At 34.2% G+C, this 18201-nt stretch overlaps 1 protein-coding gene across 5 annotated transcripts in view; it reads right to left on the reverse strand.

The window, feature by feature from the left end:
- Nucleotides 1–18201, reverse strand: part of LOC129748550 (G protein-coupled receptor kinase 1) — a 538704-nt gene that overhangs the window by 40840 nt on the left and 479663 nt on the right. For all 5 annotated transcript variants that reach the window (XM_055743204.1, XM_055743205.1, XM_055743208.1 and 2 more), the window contains one exon: nucleotides 15260–15415. In XM_055743204.1, coding sequence (XP_055599179.1) covers nucleotides 15260–15415 — 156 coding nt within the window. The remainder of the gene's footprint in view (nucleotides 1–15259; nucleotides 15416–18201) is intronic.

Consider the following 18201-nt stretch of genomic DNA (forward strand, 5'->3'; position numbering starts at 1 on the left):
CTGAGTGCTTGATTACACCTAATTTTGTTTTAAGATTTGACAGCAAAACGATGTCAAATTTTGCTGTTATTCAAAAACATTTGATACCTTATATTGGCATCATTCAGCTCTCCAAGCTTTCGAAAAACGAGGTGTAGTTAGGGTCTCAGTTTTAGCAAAATTTGGCATCACTTTGCTAACCAAGTATGAAAATTTGTGCTCTCATTTTTGCTGTGTACCACCTTATGTCAAGCAAAATGAGAGCACATTTGGCTCTCAGGGCGTGATAGCAAAATTTGCTATAATTTTGCCATAAAAGTCTGCTCGGGAAGTTTGCCAGGTAAGAAGGGAGGTGGTCTTTCGTATAGTTTTATGCATTATTCGATAAGTAATCATGCAAATGAATCCACACAGGAAAGGTATAAGGCTACAAGATTAGTTTCTACGATGTTTGAGACCCATCTGTCCTTCCACTGGTGGTATAAGAAGTGGGGAAGGGGTCTCCCATACAGTTTTCTGCATGATTTGAAAACTTATCGAACAAAAAATCAAATTTATCATGGAAGTATATTCGAGTACGAGAAATGTTTTTTTTTCTGTTTGGAGACCCCTCCCTCTTGCCAACGGGAAGGGGGGAAGGAGAAGCGAGATTTTCATACAATATTTTTGGATCGCTCGAGAGCTTATTGTTGAAATTTTTATTATTCATTCATTCATTCATCATTTTCTATTATTATTTAAGGCTTCTCCCTCCTTTCACTGATTCTATAGGAAAGTGTAAGGGGGACCTATTCGTTTTTTTAATAACTCGGGTGCTTATCTAGCAGATGGTAATAAATTGGGAAGAGAATTTGAATACAAGAAATATTTTTAAGATGATTTGATTCCCCTTACGGGATAGAAAAGAGAAGAGATGTGCCATACGTTTGTTTCGATAAATTGCAATGCTCATCAAATAAATTTAACCAAAGTTCACAGGGTATAAGGGTACGAGAAATGATTCCATGGTTATTGAAATAAACCCTTTTCACCATCCAAAAAAAGGAGTTCCGCATATTTTTTTTTGTAAAGCTTGAGAACTTATCCTACAACTGGAACCAAATTCGAAATAAAAAGTATTCGAGTACCGTAAACTGGGGGAACTTTGATCACTTTTTTCATTCATTTTTGAATATTTTGGAAGGGGTTGCTTTTTCGTAATACCTAAAAGCTTTAAAACCCTTACTGAGGTGAGGAGTATCAAACATGATCATTGACTGCAGTAAATTCAAACGACATTTGTGGTCATAATTAAATGTTTGTTACAAAACCAGATTTCGAGTTTCGGGGTAAATTTGATTACTTTGGTTTAAACGTATCTCAACATCTTCAAATTTATTGTTTTGATGCCATGCCATGCCATGCCATGCCAAGGCTCAAAATATCGATAACAGTATTTTTTGTTTGGACTCGATTGAATTTTTTCAACGTTTTCTTTCAAAAACAAATATACTCAACAGATGGACAATGTTGCTGCATACATTTAGGGGCAAAAATTATAAACATTTCTTTATATTTTTTGGCCTCAAAAAACAAATGAAATTTTATCTTCATGCAATTCCCTGAGTCCTCACACTGTTCCCATGTTCTTTTTTTCTTCAAACTTAATCATTTTAAAGGGTTTTTAGCCATTTTTTCTATACGAGCCTTTTCATGGAAAATGACCGATTTTTTTTTATTTCCAAAAATTATCATCAAATGACCATAAAAATAACACTTAAACAAAACCCAAACCAAGAAAAAAGTGGAACTTTTACATTTGACAATCCATTTGCTTCTAAATGCTTAAATTTGATCAGGAGAGATGTTTGTTTGTGAGCCTAAAAACCCAATCTAGCATATTTGTAACTTAATGTATAGGCTTTCAAACGTAGTAAACAGTTTTCAGATATTTTAACTTTAAACTTAGTTAATGATGATTATCTGCAAAAATTTCATGTTGATCAAAGTTACCCCGCTGATCAAAGTTCCCCCAGTTTACGGTACGAAAAATGTTTCTATTTTTCAAGGAGAGATTCCATACAGTACAGAGCCTAAAATGAGGGAGGTTTTATCGCATAGTCCTTAAAACTTTTCAACTATATTTTACAAGAGAGGTTTTTCAAGATTCAAGACCTCTCCTTCTTTCAGAGGAGAAACGGGAAGAAAGCTCTCATTGTAAAGATATACTGGAAATTCATTTATAATGAAATTATTGCCACACAATTCATTGATTTTTAGAAGGTGTAGCAAAGCACACTGGGTCAGATAGTTTGAAATAGTCAGATAGTTTAAAAAATTGAAATTAAGATATTATCATTCTCTTTGTTATAAATTAGGCTTCAAGTAACATCGCCTGGCAGTCCACAGTTACTGTCTTCACAAGTTCACTTCCGCATTCGTCGTTCTGGGGCTCCATTCCTTTCCTCATTCGTCATCGTCCTCGGTCGAGACTGGATAGAAGTGAGAGAAACAGAATCTGAAAGCTATACTGCCAGAGACCGGTGAGGAGGCTCGATTCCGGTTGGTTGCAATTCTTCCGGCCTCCATCATCAGATAGGTACCGAACTTCCATTCATCGAATATTAATATCCTAAAAGCATTTCAGTGCGCCGGCAGTCCCCGAAAAAACGAGCTGATCCAAACAGCCATCGAGCCATCATTATCGGGGATCCACTGGGATTGTGCTGGAAGCTGCATGCCTCACTTCTTCCGGATCCGTTCGTTCGTGTTTCGGTTTCTTCTATTCCGGAGGTAATGATGAAGAATTTCTGAACTAAGTTTTTCTTTATTCATGCCTCCCTTTCTTGTTTTTTCCCCATTCCTAGTTCGATTTCTTGCACAGTTCGGTTCGATTTACTTTTTCCGGTCCAACTTATTGTTGCAGATACAGAACACGAGAAGCTGCTTTTGGAGCAGGAATAAAATTGTCTGCACTGTTTTTTTTTTCTTCTGTCTTCTTCTGATGCTTTCTCAAGATAGTAAAAAGACGCTCTATCGTTAGCTGTATTCATCAATTTTTATGGTCAGCTTCGTCTTATTTTTCCGATGGTCCATATCTCGTATCTTTTGGCGCGCGAGAAATGGTTGACAGACTTTGGAACAAAGAAAAATTCTCCCGCAGTAAGAAAAATGCCATTTCATGATTATTGTGCTAGTAACGATGATGGGGATGTAAAAAAGTTGATGAGTCAAGTAAAATATTAAAATAAATAAAATGTTTGGAATGCGGTCGAAATTCTCTGTCCCCTCGATAAACTCTTTGCACAGAAACGTTCATATTGGATTTTGAAAAACGATATTGCTTGTTTTCAATAAATAAATAAGTAAGTTAAGAGTAATTTTAAAGAATTTACAAAAAACCTTGAATTTAGTAGGTGCTCATATAAATAAGTCAAACGTTCAATGGAATCACTTTATTGACAGTGCCAGTTAATTACCTTCCGACGTATTTTTTTTTCTTTTTCTCGGGATTTTCATCCCGAAGGATGATTCATCCCTCCTTCCGACGAATGTGATAATTCCTGGATTTTCAGGAAAACAAACAAAAATCTCACGAAATAAGATTTTTTTTCTAAGATTCCCCAGTTGACGATATCGTTTTCAATTGGAATTTCAACATCAAGAACAACCTCTTTGAATGAAAGCTGCTTCTTAAAATTTCAAAGGTGATGCATACATTCAGTGGTTAACATTGCGTGTGAGACATAAGGCATAAGGCAGTGCACCTAGCAGTTGATTTTGGAAGCTAGTAGTTCCACTGAAGATCATATTTTACCTTAAAAAACTACGCGATTAATTGGTATTTTGATGGAAAACTTGTTACAAAATACCGAATAATGCCTTTTTATCAGCCATTTTAGTCATTAGGAGTCAATTCATATTTAGCTGTCAAGAGTTACATAAATTAACGTTCAAAGTCAGCATAGATAGGTGAAAATTTCAGTAGAAAAAGAGTATGATTTTAAAGCTTATAATAATATTATTTCATTTCATAATTTTTTGCGAAAATTCAGACTACCTTGCAGGAAGACCATCGTGATTTTACTGTGTTGGGATCGTAACACCAAAAAAAGGTCCATTTACATTTTTTTTCACATTTCCAGAATCTTTTTTCTGTAGCTTTTTTTTTCAATCGAGAACGAAGTTTTTAAAAGTCGCCAAAACATATGATGGAAACAGGAGAAGCGGATCAGAAAATCTATTTACCGCCTACACTTCCAAATATTCCACCTCCAAATATTCGAAAAATTCAAAGATTTTGAAAACTAGCGCACTACAACTGGTTGAAATCGGTCATTAATTTGAAGAAATGGCATGCCATTCAAATAGAATGTTCCGGTCGGGGTGGGCGACGCGTCATTAACAGTGATGGTTTAAAGTTAGCCCATTTTTGAAGCCTAATAACTTTTTTATCTTGACTTTAATCGAAATGCGATCTTGGATTGAAATATTTATCATAATTTAAGCTTAAAGCCCCCCTTCCTCATGGAATTTTTTCTAAGTAAAATGTTCAGTTCAAGAAATAAATTTTCCGTAGTAACGGAAAATTAGTTGATCCGAAAAAATAAGTGTTAACAAACATGTCGAAAAATTGGAATTTTGTTCTACACAGAAAAAAAATCTGAGCTTTAAACTTCATGTAGCATTTAATTTGATGTAAAATTTAGGCAAATGGGTTGTATATTGTAACGCAGCATTATAAAAACCATGCGTTTCCTCATTTGGGTCAATTTGTTGTAATTTTACATGACTTTTGTATGAAACGATGTTTGGAATCAAAAAGTTGCAGTCGCTCACAGGGTGTGTGTCATTGTTTGCCAATTTTTATAAATATTTAAAAAAATAGTGAAATCCTTTATCAAATTGTTCACCTAAAAGCAAATTATATTTATTGCTTTTTTGTAGTAAAAAAAAATTAAAATTCCAATACCTATGTACATAGAATAAATTCTAATCGGTAAGGTTTATATGAAAACTAACAACTAAAAATGAATGACACAAAAACAGTCAAACTTTTGGTTTAAATAAAACATTGCAGAAAAAGGTCAACAATATTTTCAATTTGATGTTACAAAAATGCCAGCGCAATAATTGAATCGAAAGAATTTTGAAGTCCTTTACGCATCGCTCAAAACTGATACATATCAGTTGTGATCCTAGAAGGTTGAAAAGCATTATGGAAGGCAATCACCATCGAGACGTTCGTTGCTGAAAGTCTGCGTCCTTCTTTACCATATCATGTTTTGCGGGAATGTTTCAAATACAGAAGCGTCGTTGTCATCCATGATTGCTTATATGATTTGGTTGAAGAAGGAAAAATTAACTGCTTCGATTTTTTGGCTCTGAATGCAGTAAAGCATGGCTAATCGAAAATGGTTGATTTTCGGAGCATTATTTTGAAGCTAATTTTTCATTATTTTGGGTGGCCTGATATCAAAAATGCAATTAGATTTTCTCTAGCAGCTTTTGTTTTAAAATAACTTTTGAAATAGGTTAAAAATCATTTAAGCACTTTTAAGACAAAGCTGTAATTAAAAAAAAAAAAATAAAAAAAATACCGGTTTTAGATCAATTTTTAAGTTTCCCCAAGACTACAAGTTATTTTGAATTCTGTGAAAAAAGTTATATACGTTCTTTTTGGTTACTGTTCCCTATTATATAAAGCAGGAGAATTAATAATGAATTTTTATAGAAGTTGAAAACAAAATCGAATTTAAGAAATTTTTCAAAACAAATATCTAATCGTTTTGCGGGTTCCAACAACTTTGCAAAACGAAATAAAGCCTTTTCAAACTTTATTTAGTAATGTCAGAAATACTTGTGATGATGTCTTTCCAAATTTATGTAGATTATAGAAGATAATAATTTAATTTTGTCTGAAATTTATTATTCCTTGATTAGATGGAGGATAGAATAGCAAATCCAGAATCAGTTCAACAGCTATAATTTATTGATACAAAAAAAAAGATTTCTCTCTAATTTGATCGATTTTAAAATTTATAAACGCCATGTCTTCAACCAGAGGTCAACGACAGAATTTAACAAAAATCCGAATTCAGGACGCCAAAAATCTTCTTAAAATTATCAATTAAATACAATAAACATTTTCTTAAAATGATAAGACGTTTTTATTGAGCAAATTTTCTTCTTAAGTGATAAGAACTTATCTTTTTCATCTTCATATTTTCAAATAAATTGATTGAATTTTATAGTCCCACTATTAAATTTTTTGGTTTTTTTTTTAAATAACTGTTTTAGCTTTTCAGTTCGGAATTTTTGTGTTTTGGAAACATAGTCTTCTTGATAAGTTCTAAATGATCAATTAAAAAACATTGCAGGTAACAAAAATCTGCATAAAGCTTGAAATTTTTAGCTCCAGTTTGAACTTTAAGCTTGAACTTGAGCTTGAAAAACTTTTTACTTGTTTTTAAAATTTAATTTTTTTTATTTTCGAATCGATCATGATTTTTTGATGAATCTATGACAATTTCGATGAATGATTTGAATCAAATTCTAATTGAGAATAAGGAACATCACTTTGAATATTTTTAATGGCTAACCGAAAATAGCATTTTTTTATATACTTATTATTTTGAGAGGGATCAACCTACAGCTTCCACCCTCTTCGTTTCAAAGAATTTGCAATATACTTATCTTAAATTTCATCGTACAATGGACATCTTTTCAGGTATGTCACTAGTTTTTTCTTCACTTTGTTTTTTGTTTTTAAGTATGGTTGCTAGTTCCTCTGATGGTAGTCAAATCATTTCTTTGTAGAAAATATGTTCTGCCTCTATCAGTAAATGCTTCACGGCAGGGCCGTAGGAAGTACAGGCTCATGGTGGGGTTTTATTTTGGGGGAATGAGGATACTTGATTCCTAAGCTATATCTCGAAACTGGAATGTCTAACAAAGATTAAACGTTCTAGAAAAATGTGCCAAAATCAGCAAATTAACAATGCTTGCAGTTTAAACATTTTTAACAAAATAATTGTTTGAGTAATTGAACTTTGTTTGAAAAATTTCACAAAATGTAACTTGAAGACCTTTTTTCATCACTTTAAAATGTTCCTTACATGGGAAAATTATCAAAAAAATATTTGTTCCAATGTATCAATCGTTCGAGCGTAAAATGAACTTCATAATGCTATATTTTCAAAGCAATGAAAAACTCTCAACTTTTTTCAAAAAAAATTTTTCAAAAATGTTGATTATGGGTACAATTGATCCTCCTTCCAAACGGCATATTCTTCTTCTGAATTGATCGTTATGGTTGCTGATTACGAAATTACTAATATTTATCCAAAAACTAATATTTATCAAACAATTGTCTGAAGAAAAAGGCAAAAATAATTATTTTTTTCTTAATCATAAAAAATAGCGCCTTTAAGTATGCAATGTTATTAGCGTTGAGACAAAGATATAGAATTTTCTTCTTATGTCTGCAATAAATTGTGAAATGAGAACAAACATGACTTAAATAGTCAATTAACATTTTATCTTGGAGTTTTGTTTGATATTTATACAAGGATTAGGGCTTCCTGAATAAAAGATCAAGTCTCCTTCAATAGGGGATCAAGTCTCCCCTAACTTCAGAAAAATCCCATTTTTTTTATTCCCACGAAAATGCTTCTAGTTCATCAACGGGTTCAAGTATCGTTCTAATTTTTGGAGCATAGAAATTTGAAGTTACAAGCTGTCAGAAAATGTAAAAGACGGCGGGTTGTTAAATTTTTTCAAAAAGATATGGTGAAAATAAGAAAAGGGGAGCAAGTATCCCCACTCTCCCCTACTTTTTTTTTTCTATAGGGTGATTTGCCAATCGTTGTCCCCTTACCCACTGTTGCACGGAATGACTTAAATTTTAAATATTTTAGCAGTTTTACAACTTTATCCTAAAAGTAATACTGAATCAAGTTTATTGGAATGTTAACTAATGAAATGAAGCTTTTTACGATATTTTCTGCTGTATATGCATGTAACGACAGTTTTAATTTTTCATGTTTTTTCGCGCAATTTTTGTGTTAATTGTTAAACAAAACCTTAAGATTCCTTCTAAGGTTTTTCGTCAGAACTCGTATCGGTATAGGTATAGAAAATATAGGACCGTGCAACAAATCTCCTTTTGCTCCATTGTTGTACATAAGTCTGCTGCAAGATTGGTATGGAAATTTCAAATTTATTAATTTGTATACTTTCAAAAACTTTGTTTGGTTTTTTTACTGCCAAAAACAGCAATAAAATTATTGGAAAATTTCGGACTCAATAAATTAGTCCTTAATTAGCTCAACGTGAAATAAAAAATTTCATTCAAAATCACCAGAGATGTACTGAAAGTTTAAAAAACTTATTTTTTTTTATTTTTGAAATATTTTTTGGTTCTTGTGGTACATTGCATGTGAACAAAACACAAACCTAACTTATACCCCAGAAATGATATTCGATGTCAGACAAAAAAATCAATTAACTGCTTTGCATTGCCCATGATTTGGTTGATTTATATAACCTTCGTAAAAACATGTGACGAAATTATTGAGAGCTCCTTAAAGCAAGCCCTCGATTTTACAATACTTTTCAATGGATACCGATTTTTTATTTTGAAATAATTATAACTTTTTTCGTGAAATATTTTGCTTTGTTGGAAAAAAATGAAGTAGGTAAACCCAATATATAATCAAAGATAAACTTCATTTCAAGCTTATTTGAATTTCCTGGAAGGTTTCATATGCAAAAATTTCTACTTCCATACAAATTTCCATACAATATGAAATACGTTCATTGATTGCATGCAACTGAGAAAAAAACTCGAATTGTCTTTTAATATGACATTTTTTTTTGCTGAATAAGTGGATATTTACGTTTCACTATAAATTTTAGAAATTTCTGTGCTCTAATAAACTGTTTTCCACTCAGAATTTTCATATTTTATGTCAATCGACTTCCAAGTGAGATTTAAGCAATTATTTTATTAAATCACATTTTCTTCAAAGGGGTAAAAGGGGGCAGAACAGATCGCGTCCTTTTATCCTTCCATCGGTGGGCACTTCAAAAAAGTTTTAATAACTTTCAGTTCATTTTATGAAATTTCAATGACACAAAGAAGAAGAAATATCACGTGTGAATATGCTATTTCAGACTCTCAAACCGACGGATTCGTGTTTTTTTCAATTTTGGGTCCGAATTTTCCCATCGTGCATTGGACGGTGAGGCAATCGGACTTTCGGATCACTGATATCTTACTTGGTTTGAAGTTGGTTTCAGATTGATTTTATTTCTCGAACGTACTTAGGTGGTAACTTAAAGTTAAGCCGAAACGAGTAAAGCGGAATTCAGGAAGACGACGCGCTATTTGATTGGAAAACATGTTTGTAAACATGTGGTAGCAGTTATTTGTTTATGACCGAGTTCTTCTCTGGGTCATGTTTGGTTTTTACGGAATGGCTTAAAAAGTTCTTCTCTGGGTCATGTTTGGGTTTTACGGAATGGCTTGAAGGAATGCTGGCAATGCATAATTTATTGCTCGGTTCAGGAAGGGTAACATTTAAAGTGATTGTTATGTTTATGATTACTGTAAAGGAAAGCAAAAAGGTTTACTTGCTAAGACTGTGAGGTCTTGCAGTTGAATAGGTTTTTACTGCTGCATGTGGGGTCTTGCAGTTTATGATGATTTTGGGAATTTGAGGATTCTGAGATGTGTGTTTAAAGATGATGGTTTGAAATGATAGGATGAAGGAAGGAATGGTTTGGAGGATGCCACAACGGTTTACATGGAAGACCCCCTCAAAAGAGGCCATCTTCCAATAGGATTTGAACTAAAAATTTTCATAATAAGCTTCCGTAACAATTATCAGCCTCTTTTATCATATAGTGGCAGAGCCTTATGAAGGTTTTTAAAATGTGCAACTATTGGAAAAAATCGGTCAACATTAGGCACCTCATAAAATATACCTGTGCAACTATTGAGCTCAGACAAGCTGTTTTAAATGATTTTTTTTAATTTTTACGTCACTTTTTTCGAACACTTGAACTTTTGGATCTTGTTGACCAATCCTGTATGAGTACAATCGACAAAAAAAAATTGAGTGTATTCGGTTGAAAGGACTAAAATACAGCATAAAGACCAAAATCATGAGCTTAGCTGAGCAACGATTGGCAAATCATCCTAATATTTTCTTGAACAATGCATTAATGAAGAATAGTAAAAAACTTGAAGGTTCTATATAATTATTCAAGTTCAATTTCTAGAAGTTACCAATTTTTTTTATTTAAAAATTTTGAAAAATGAATCAGGGATTTGAAGATTTCATGTTTAAGAAAAACGTTTAATATTTACTTATATCAGAAAAAAGAAAGCTGAACATGACCATTTGAGGCATTCATTGGTAAAACAATTTCAAATATTAAGAAATCAAAATAAGAGATTAATTTTGCGGTCCAAATCAAAATTTATTTTCTACTCTTGCATACTCGATTAAAAATTAAAGATTGAAGTTTGAAACTTTGTTTTAAAAAATCTGCAATATAAAAAATGTTAAACAAAAACCAGTAAAATAAGTTTTCAGTTGAATAACAAAAAAATCTACGTTTCTCAAAAATCTATACTTTATTTTATATTTGTGATTTCGTCGGGTTTGTGTTCCAAACTGACTGTGAATGAATGTGAAATTTTGATTTTGAATCCCGAATCCAATCTATGAAACTGCGATAGCCTGTAATTTGAATCCTTAATGAAATTCTCACATTGATATTTCAATCTTGATATTAAAAGTTAACTTCGAGCTGAATCTGAGTTTTGAATGTTGATTCCAAATCTGAGAACTGCCTTTTGAACCTGAGTTCGAAATCTGAATTCCGAATTTGAAAACGATTTTTGAATTCTCAACCAGAAATCTCTTATTTGAATTTTGAATTGTTGGCTTCCAATGTGAATTGTTCTGTCAGATATTTATTCGAAATTCAACTTGTGAATCTGAAGCAAAATTGCGAATGATGAAACGGTTTCAGATTTTACAATTCTGGATCACCATTATGAAACTTTCTTCAGAATTTCAAATCTTAAAAATGATTTGTTATTTTTAATTTTTTTCTTTTCATATTTCAAATAGATTAGTTTTGAACATTAAAGTATGAAGTGCAAAACCGAGTTTCAAATCTGGACTTTTTCCCAATGATGATCCAAACTGAACTTCAGTAACGATAAACAGGATACAAATCCGAATTCTTATCAAAAGGTATCGAATTGTAAAGTTTATAAACAAATTTGGAACCACAAAATCCGGAATTATTGTAGCCTAAGCTTTTCAGATATATTTTTCCAAGTATCCGGGCCGTGCAAATCCGGGATATTTTCTCCATTCCGTCAATATCAAAATTATAAAATAGAATAAAGGAAAAACCACTCGACTCAATTTTAAATCATATTTAAGCTTTAAAAAATCGTTCACATTAATGTTAATTAAATTTACTCAAAAAATTAAGTCGCAAAAATACATCATTTTAATAAATTAATTTAAAAAAAAAATTATTGTTTGAATTTGCAAAAAAAGTGCAAAAATTCGGACAAAATCTGGGCGATTTGGTAAGCTTATTCTAACCTAATTGGAAACTCGATATTCGGGACTAAATTTCTATCAACAAGTTAGAACATTTTTTCAAGGTTCTGGGTCGAGATTGTTACTCTTGAACAGGGGTGTGTAAAATCGCTTCGGAAAGAATCATTCGGCTGATTTCTTCCGAGTTTAACTTGTTGTGTGCTTTTATTGATTGATTGATTTTTTCTTCGTTCCAATCATTACGTGATTGCACATAAAACGAAGAGAACAGTTCTGCATTGATGTTTTCCGTGCCTCGCAGGAATAAAATCGCACCAATGAAACAACAGAACGAAGCTTACCGTACACGAATGCACACGAGCGATCGTTGACCGACGGACCGAATGAACATAGCCTCGCACCTTTCTCTCGCTCGTTTCCCGTTCCCTTGTATCCATGCTTGTCCAACACCTCGCAAACAGAACAGAGCAGAGAACGAATTACACTTTTATCATCTCGGTTTCCGAGTGCACTGCTCAGCCGATCAACGTTCACTTATCTTTTTGCCGAGTGCGCCCGATTGCGGTTGCTCTGACGGTCGGGTGGACGTCGCTCGAAAAGAGAAGGAGCTGGCTAGAAAATTGTGCTCTAGCGACGCTGCTGTGTCGCTCAGTGTATCAAGCCAGAAAGATTTCAATGCAGGAATGTTTTCTACTAAAAAGCCGCTATGCAGTGCGGAACAGTGCATCATTTGAAGACGTCGAATGTAGCTTTGTGTATGAACTATTTTTGTACGTAGCCGGGCCGGGCACTTCCTGGCAAATTATTTGAAAAACATGGTGAAAACCAGGTAAATAATCTGAAATTCTCTATTCCATAAACCGAGCAATATCCGGCCAAATCTGAGGAAATTAAGGAAATTAAGGAAAAACGACTTACATTTTTTTTTGTCGCAACACATCAGCAGTGTCAAATTTATTTTTAAAGCATACGAAGGAAAGTTTTGTTTTGATATTTGATGAAATAAACTTTCACAAATCCAATTTTTGACAAACAATTTTAAACTGAATTCGATTTTCTTGTTCCATTTTCAAAATAATGTGGAAAAAACTGGGCAAAATCAAAGTAGTTTTTTCACAATATCCGGGCATTGCCCAATTGCTGTATACTTAGGTTTATGTCCTTTTAATATCGTACGTGGGAAGCATTAATTTACAAAAGCATCAATTCGAAAAGTAACATTTACTAAAATTATCCAAAAATCTTTGCCTTTTAAACAAACCGTGAACATTAAGCAAGAATCTAGGACAAATTTAAGTAATAAAACTTCGAAACTTTCACAAATAGTAAAATTTAGGATTTATCTTCCTTAACCGCTACGCTTTTGATATTTTTCGACCGAAGAAAGCTATCGTAGCTAATCATTTGTCCTGGTGCAGAACATCAATCTAGAGGAACTCGCTCAGGAATGAAAAGATAGGTGTTTTGGGCAAAGTTGTTAATTCGCATATTTTGATATAAAATTTATAGGCGAGAGATTTAAAAATAGCGCGATAATAACAATAACTTTTAGTAGAGCATTTTTCAAGTATTTTTTTTTAATTCAACCGTATCTCCTTGGGTTAAGATTGTAGAACTTTGATATGTTTAGCAAAGTTGTGTATTTTGTTGAGATAAATAACTTTGTAGAAGAAACTTAAGCTCTAAAATGCTAAACAAGAAAGTTATGATTTATATCTCGCTATTGGTGGACTTCTAAACTTTATATTTCATATCAAAATATGCGCTTTATTATACAGAGCAATGTTGTCGAAAACACCAGCGTTCTATCTTAACTACCTTTGGCGTTATTAATTTAGTTCCGTTAGATTTATGTTCTGCATTGTAAATTCTGACGCACTTACAAACGTCGATCCAGACGCAACCGATGAAGACAAACCGAGTATTGTGTAAAGCTTCTCTTTCGCCCGAGTGCGAACGAATTTATCTGCACCGAGAACGCACTTTATCAGTTTGCTTGCTTATCTTGCCCACACTCGGGTGGACGCTTGGTCGCTCTGGAGGTAACGGAGCATTTTTTAAAGATTCTCTGTTTGGGGAGAGCACAGCGAAAAAAATACACGCTCTTACTCTGAACGGGCAAATCTGAGGAGCGATGCCAAGCATGCTTGTATCTATAACTTTTAGCCACGCCCCGATGCGTTGTCCGATTGATGTGTTCGGCTGCCGAACGAAAACGATTTGAATTTTGAATTCGCAGAACTGTACGTTCGTTTCGTTGATGTTTCCCCCGATTGCTGTTTTCTCCTGCCGAGTTTACCCGAAGCTTACTTCCTGATGCTTTCCGAGTTGACCTTTCGATAGCATCATTGCAGTTTGAGTTTAACGAAATAAAATCGTTCTGCAAAGAAGTGCAAAGTGCGAGTATGTAGACTCGCGATTTTAACATCTCTGCTCTTGAATAATTTAAGTCGTTCATCAAAATTTGATTTGGAATTAGTTTTGAGTTTATAGAAGAACATTTTTCTTGGCATTTTTGGACCTCCACCGTTTCTACGGCCATGCTTCACGGTTATTTTAACAACACAGGCGCCTGCTCATTGATTATTTTAAAGATTTACTTAGCACAAGGTGTGAAACGTGTTTCGATCAAACTTGTTTTGTTTTTTACCATACGAATTAATGCTTTTATTCCTATGCTCAATGTGATCCAATCTCTGAAAACTAACAAATTCATTCCGACTCAATAATTACGATTTATGAAAACCGTCTCCAGTATAAGCAGATTTAAAGCAAATGTAGGTGTAACAAAGAAATGGGAAAAGCTCGCCAATTTGCCTCACATGGGAGGAGAGTCATGCTTCAAATTAAATTGCCAACCACTTCGATCGAGCTCACTCGGGTAGGTCGTATGGGTTTCTTCTGATTGAAAAATTCCATTTGCGGTCGGTCGATTCAAACTGGCAGCAAAGGGAGAGAAATAAAATAAAATCTAAGAAAAAAAATCAAGTATAAAGGAAGAGAATGATCCAAATAAAACTAGTGAAGCTAGTAGTTGGTTGGCAGCAGGAAGGAGTAATCGAAGCCTGTAGAGTGAAACTTTTCCAATCCAACAAAACCGGATGGGTTCTGTTGCTGCAGCCAGCCATGTGGAAAAACAGTAGAAACTGGTTGGAAATTGTATTTTCTCCCTGCAGTAGCTGCAGCTGGCTTCCGGAAAAAGCGTTTGCTCCGTTAAGGTTGGTCAATTATTGAGAGTTTGTTTTTAAAGTGAAAATTAGACAAACACACTTGTGAGGAATCACTTTCGTATATAGGATTATTTTAAATTTTATCATTTGAAGTACGAATAAAAGTTGTGAGATGACGGAAATATAACCTAAGTATCGTCATCAACCTCATAATCATCAACATCAACAATCCCCATTTCACAACTATTACTGCGTTTAGTTCAGGGATGCCAATTGACATTTTACACTCTCAAATGAATTAGAATTCTTATTTCCCTGGATAATTTTTAAAATTTTCGGTGCAGACCGTTTTTTTCAGTTGTTGAGACTGAAAACTTTCTCTCTTTTCAACTACTTCTAACTGATTAAGTTGTTCCATAAATGAATCGGCATCTCTGGACAGTCATATGAAAATCTCCATCCACATACTCAAAGAGTAACAACTCTATGTACCTATGCTATCCATCCACAAAATATAGAGAGATAGTAGATACTTACTTCCGCCGCATAAAACTTCATGTCCGACTCGTTGAAGACGCCGTGCTGGGACAGGTGATAGTGCAGATCGCCCCCATTCATGAGGTCCAGGATGAAGCAGAGCTTGTCCGGGGTGTGGAACGCGTACGTCATGCAGACGATGAACGGGCAGTCGACCTGTATGAGGGTGGAGTAGAGAAGAAAAAGATGAGACAATGAGTTAAAGTTGGGTTTCTTTATGTGTTAGGCAGTGTTGACTCTTAATCTATATATATAGCAAATGGTATCAAATTTGGCATGGGGTGGTATTTGGGAATGGAGAATATTTCAATAAATATAAGGTACCCCTCCCTCCTCTCAGTGGGGTGATAGAAAGGGGGGAGGGGGCTACCTTACAATTTTTCATGTAACTCGAAAACTATTCAAGATATTGGATCCAAATTTGGCATGGGAAGGTGTTTTGATACGAAAAATATTTTAATGATTATTTGAGACCCCTCCCTTTTTGCAGTTGAAAGGGGGAGTGGCCTCTTTAATATTTTTTTAAATAACACAAAAACTTATAAAACAAATGGAACCAAATTTGTCGTGGAAAGGTATTTGGATACGAAAAATATTTCTATGATTATTTGAAACCCCTTCCCTTTTTTTTCAGTAGGGAGATATAAAGAGGGGAGGGGCCCTTTTTTTATTTTTAAATAACTTAAATACTAATCAAGCAAAAGGAATCAAATTGGGCATGGGCGGATATTTGGGAACGTGACATGTTCTAATGATTGTTTGAGACCCCTTCCTTCTTCCAGCGGGGAGAAAGGAAAGAGAGAGGGAAGTTCCATACAACTTTTATGGCATAACTCAAGAACTACAACAGCAAATGGAACCAAATTTTGCATGGAACGATTTTTGGGTACGAGAAATGCTCCTTTGAATATTTGGTATCCCTTAATCCTTCAAAAAGGTGGATGAAAAGGGGGAGAAGAGGTCTCCCTTATAATTTTCGGTATAACTGGAGATCTGATCGAGTAAATTTTAACCATGTTTGTCATGTAAGGGTATTTGGATACGAGAAATGTTTCTATTATAAATTGAAGCCCCACCTTTTTTCAGCGGACAGATATAAAGGGGAAAAGGGGGCACCATGCATTTTTGAGTACAAAAAATCTAATATAAATAAAAATGGAAGCATTTTCTTTGTAATAACATCACGTATAAACGGTTGGTCGGAATGAAGTAAAATTTGGTATCCGCGGGTTTTTTGGGGTCAGAGATGGTTTGTATAATAGTTTCAAGAATCTCACTTTTTATGGAAGGGGGTCCCCATACTAAATCAACTTTAAATGGGAAAGCCGTACAATTTAGTACGATTTTCAAAAAATTCGATTCGCGAGCACGATGAAGTTAAGGACGTGTGGATGAAACAAAACATTTATAACGATTTATTTATGTAAAGGTAAAACGATGTTTACCGGGTCAGCTAGTACCTGTATAAAAATGGATTTCTGTCTGTCTGTCTGTCTGTCTGTCTGTCTGTCTGTCTGTCTGTTCCCTATAGACTCGGAAACTACTGAACCGATTTGCGTGAAACTTGGCAGGTGGAAGTATTGGAGGCAGGGGAAGGTTTCTATTATGGTTTGAGACCCCTCCCTCTCTCATTAAGGGGGGGGGGCGGGGCTTCCCAAACAAAAGATAATTTTTTGCATAACTCGAGAACCAATTAAGAAAATGGTATTAAATTTTGCATGGAGTGGTATTGGGGAGCGAGGAATATTTCTAGGAATTATTAGGTACCCCTTCCTTCTCTCAGTGGGGTGATAGGAAGGAGGGAGGGGGGCTACCTTACAATTTTTCATATAATTCGAAAACTAATCAAGATATTGGAAACAAATTTGGCATGAGAAGGTATTTGAATACGAAAAATATTTCAAAGATTATTCGAGGCCCCTCCCTCTTTCCAGTAGGGAGATATGAAGGGGGAGGAGGGGCTCTTTTTTTAATTTTTTACATAACTCAGAAACCAATTGAGGAAATGGAACCAAATTCGGCATGGGAGGGTATTTGGATACGAAAAATATTTCTATGATTATTTGAGAACCCTCTCTCTTTCCAGTAAAGAGATATAAAGGGGAAGGGGGCCTCTTTTATAATTTTTTACATAACTCAAAAACGAATTAAGCAAATGGAACCAAATTTGGCAAGGACGTGTATTTGGGAATGTGACATGTTCTAATGATTGTTTGAGACCCCTTCCTTCTTCAAGCGGGGAGAAAGGAAAGAGGGAGGGAAGTTTTATACAATTTTTACTGCATATCTGAAGAACTACAGCAGCAAATGGAACCAAATTTGGCATGGAACGATATTTGGGTACGAGAAATGCTTCTATGAATATTTAGTATCCCTCACTCCTTCAAAGAGGTGGATGAAAAGGGGAGGAGAGGTCTCCCTTACAATTTTCAGTAAAACTGGAGAGCTGATCGAGCAAATTGAACCATATTTGGCATGTGAGGGTATTGGATACGAGAAGTTTTCCTATTATAAATTGAAGCACCACCTTTTTTCAGCGGAAATATATAGAGGGGGAAAGGGGGCTTCCATGCAATTTTTTTACATAAATCGAAAATTAATCGAGCATATGAAACTTAATTTGGCATCTAAAAGTATTTGAGTACGAAAAACACTTTTAAGAATATTAAGTTTTCACCCCTCCATTCAATGGGGAGAACGGAAGGGGGGATGATATTTCCTTTCAAGTTTTTGCATAACTCAAGAATTTACTATGCAAATAAAACCAAATTTGTCATGGGATGGTATTTCAATACGAGAAATTTTTCTATGTGAAACAGCTCCTTTCTAGCAGAAGGATGATAGAATTGGGAATATTGGAAGGGAAGAGGAAAGCTTACATTTAACTTTAATTTACAAAATCCAAGAAATGGACAAAACATAACATGGAAAATCATTTTGGT

This window comes from Uranotaenia lowii, chromosome 2, assembly GCF_029784155.1.
Source record: "Uranotaenia lowii strain MFRU-FL chromosome 2, ASM2978415v1, whole genome shotgun sequence".
Lineage (NCBI taxonomy): Eukaryota > Metazoa > Arthropoda > Insecta > Diptera > Culicidae > Uranotaenia > Uranotaenia lowii.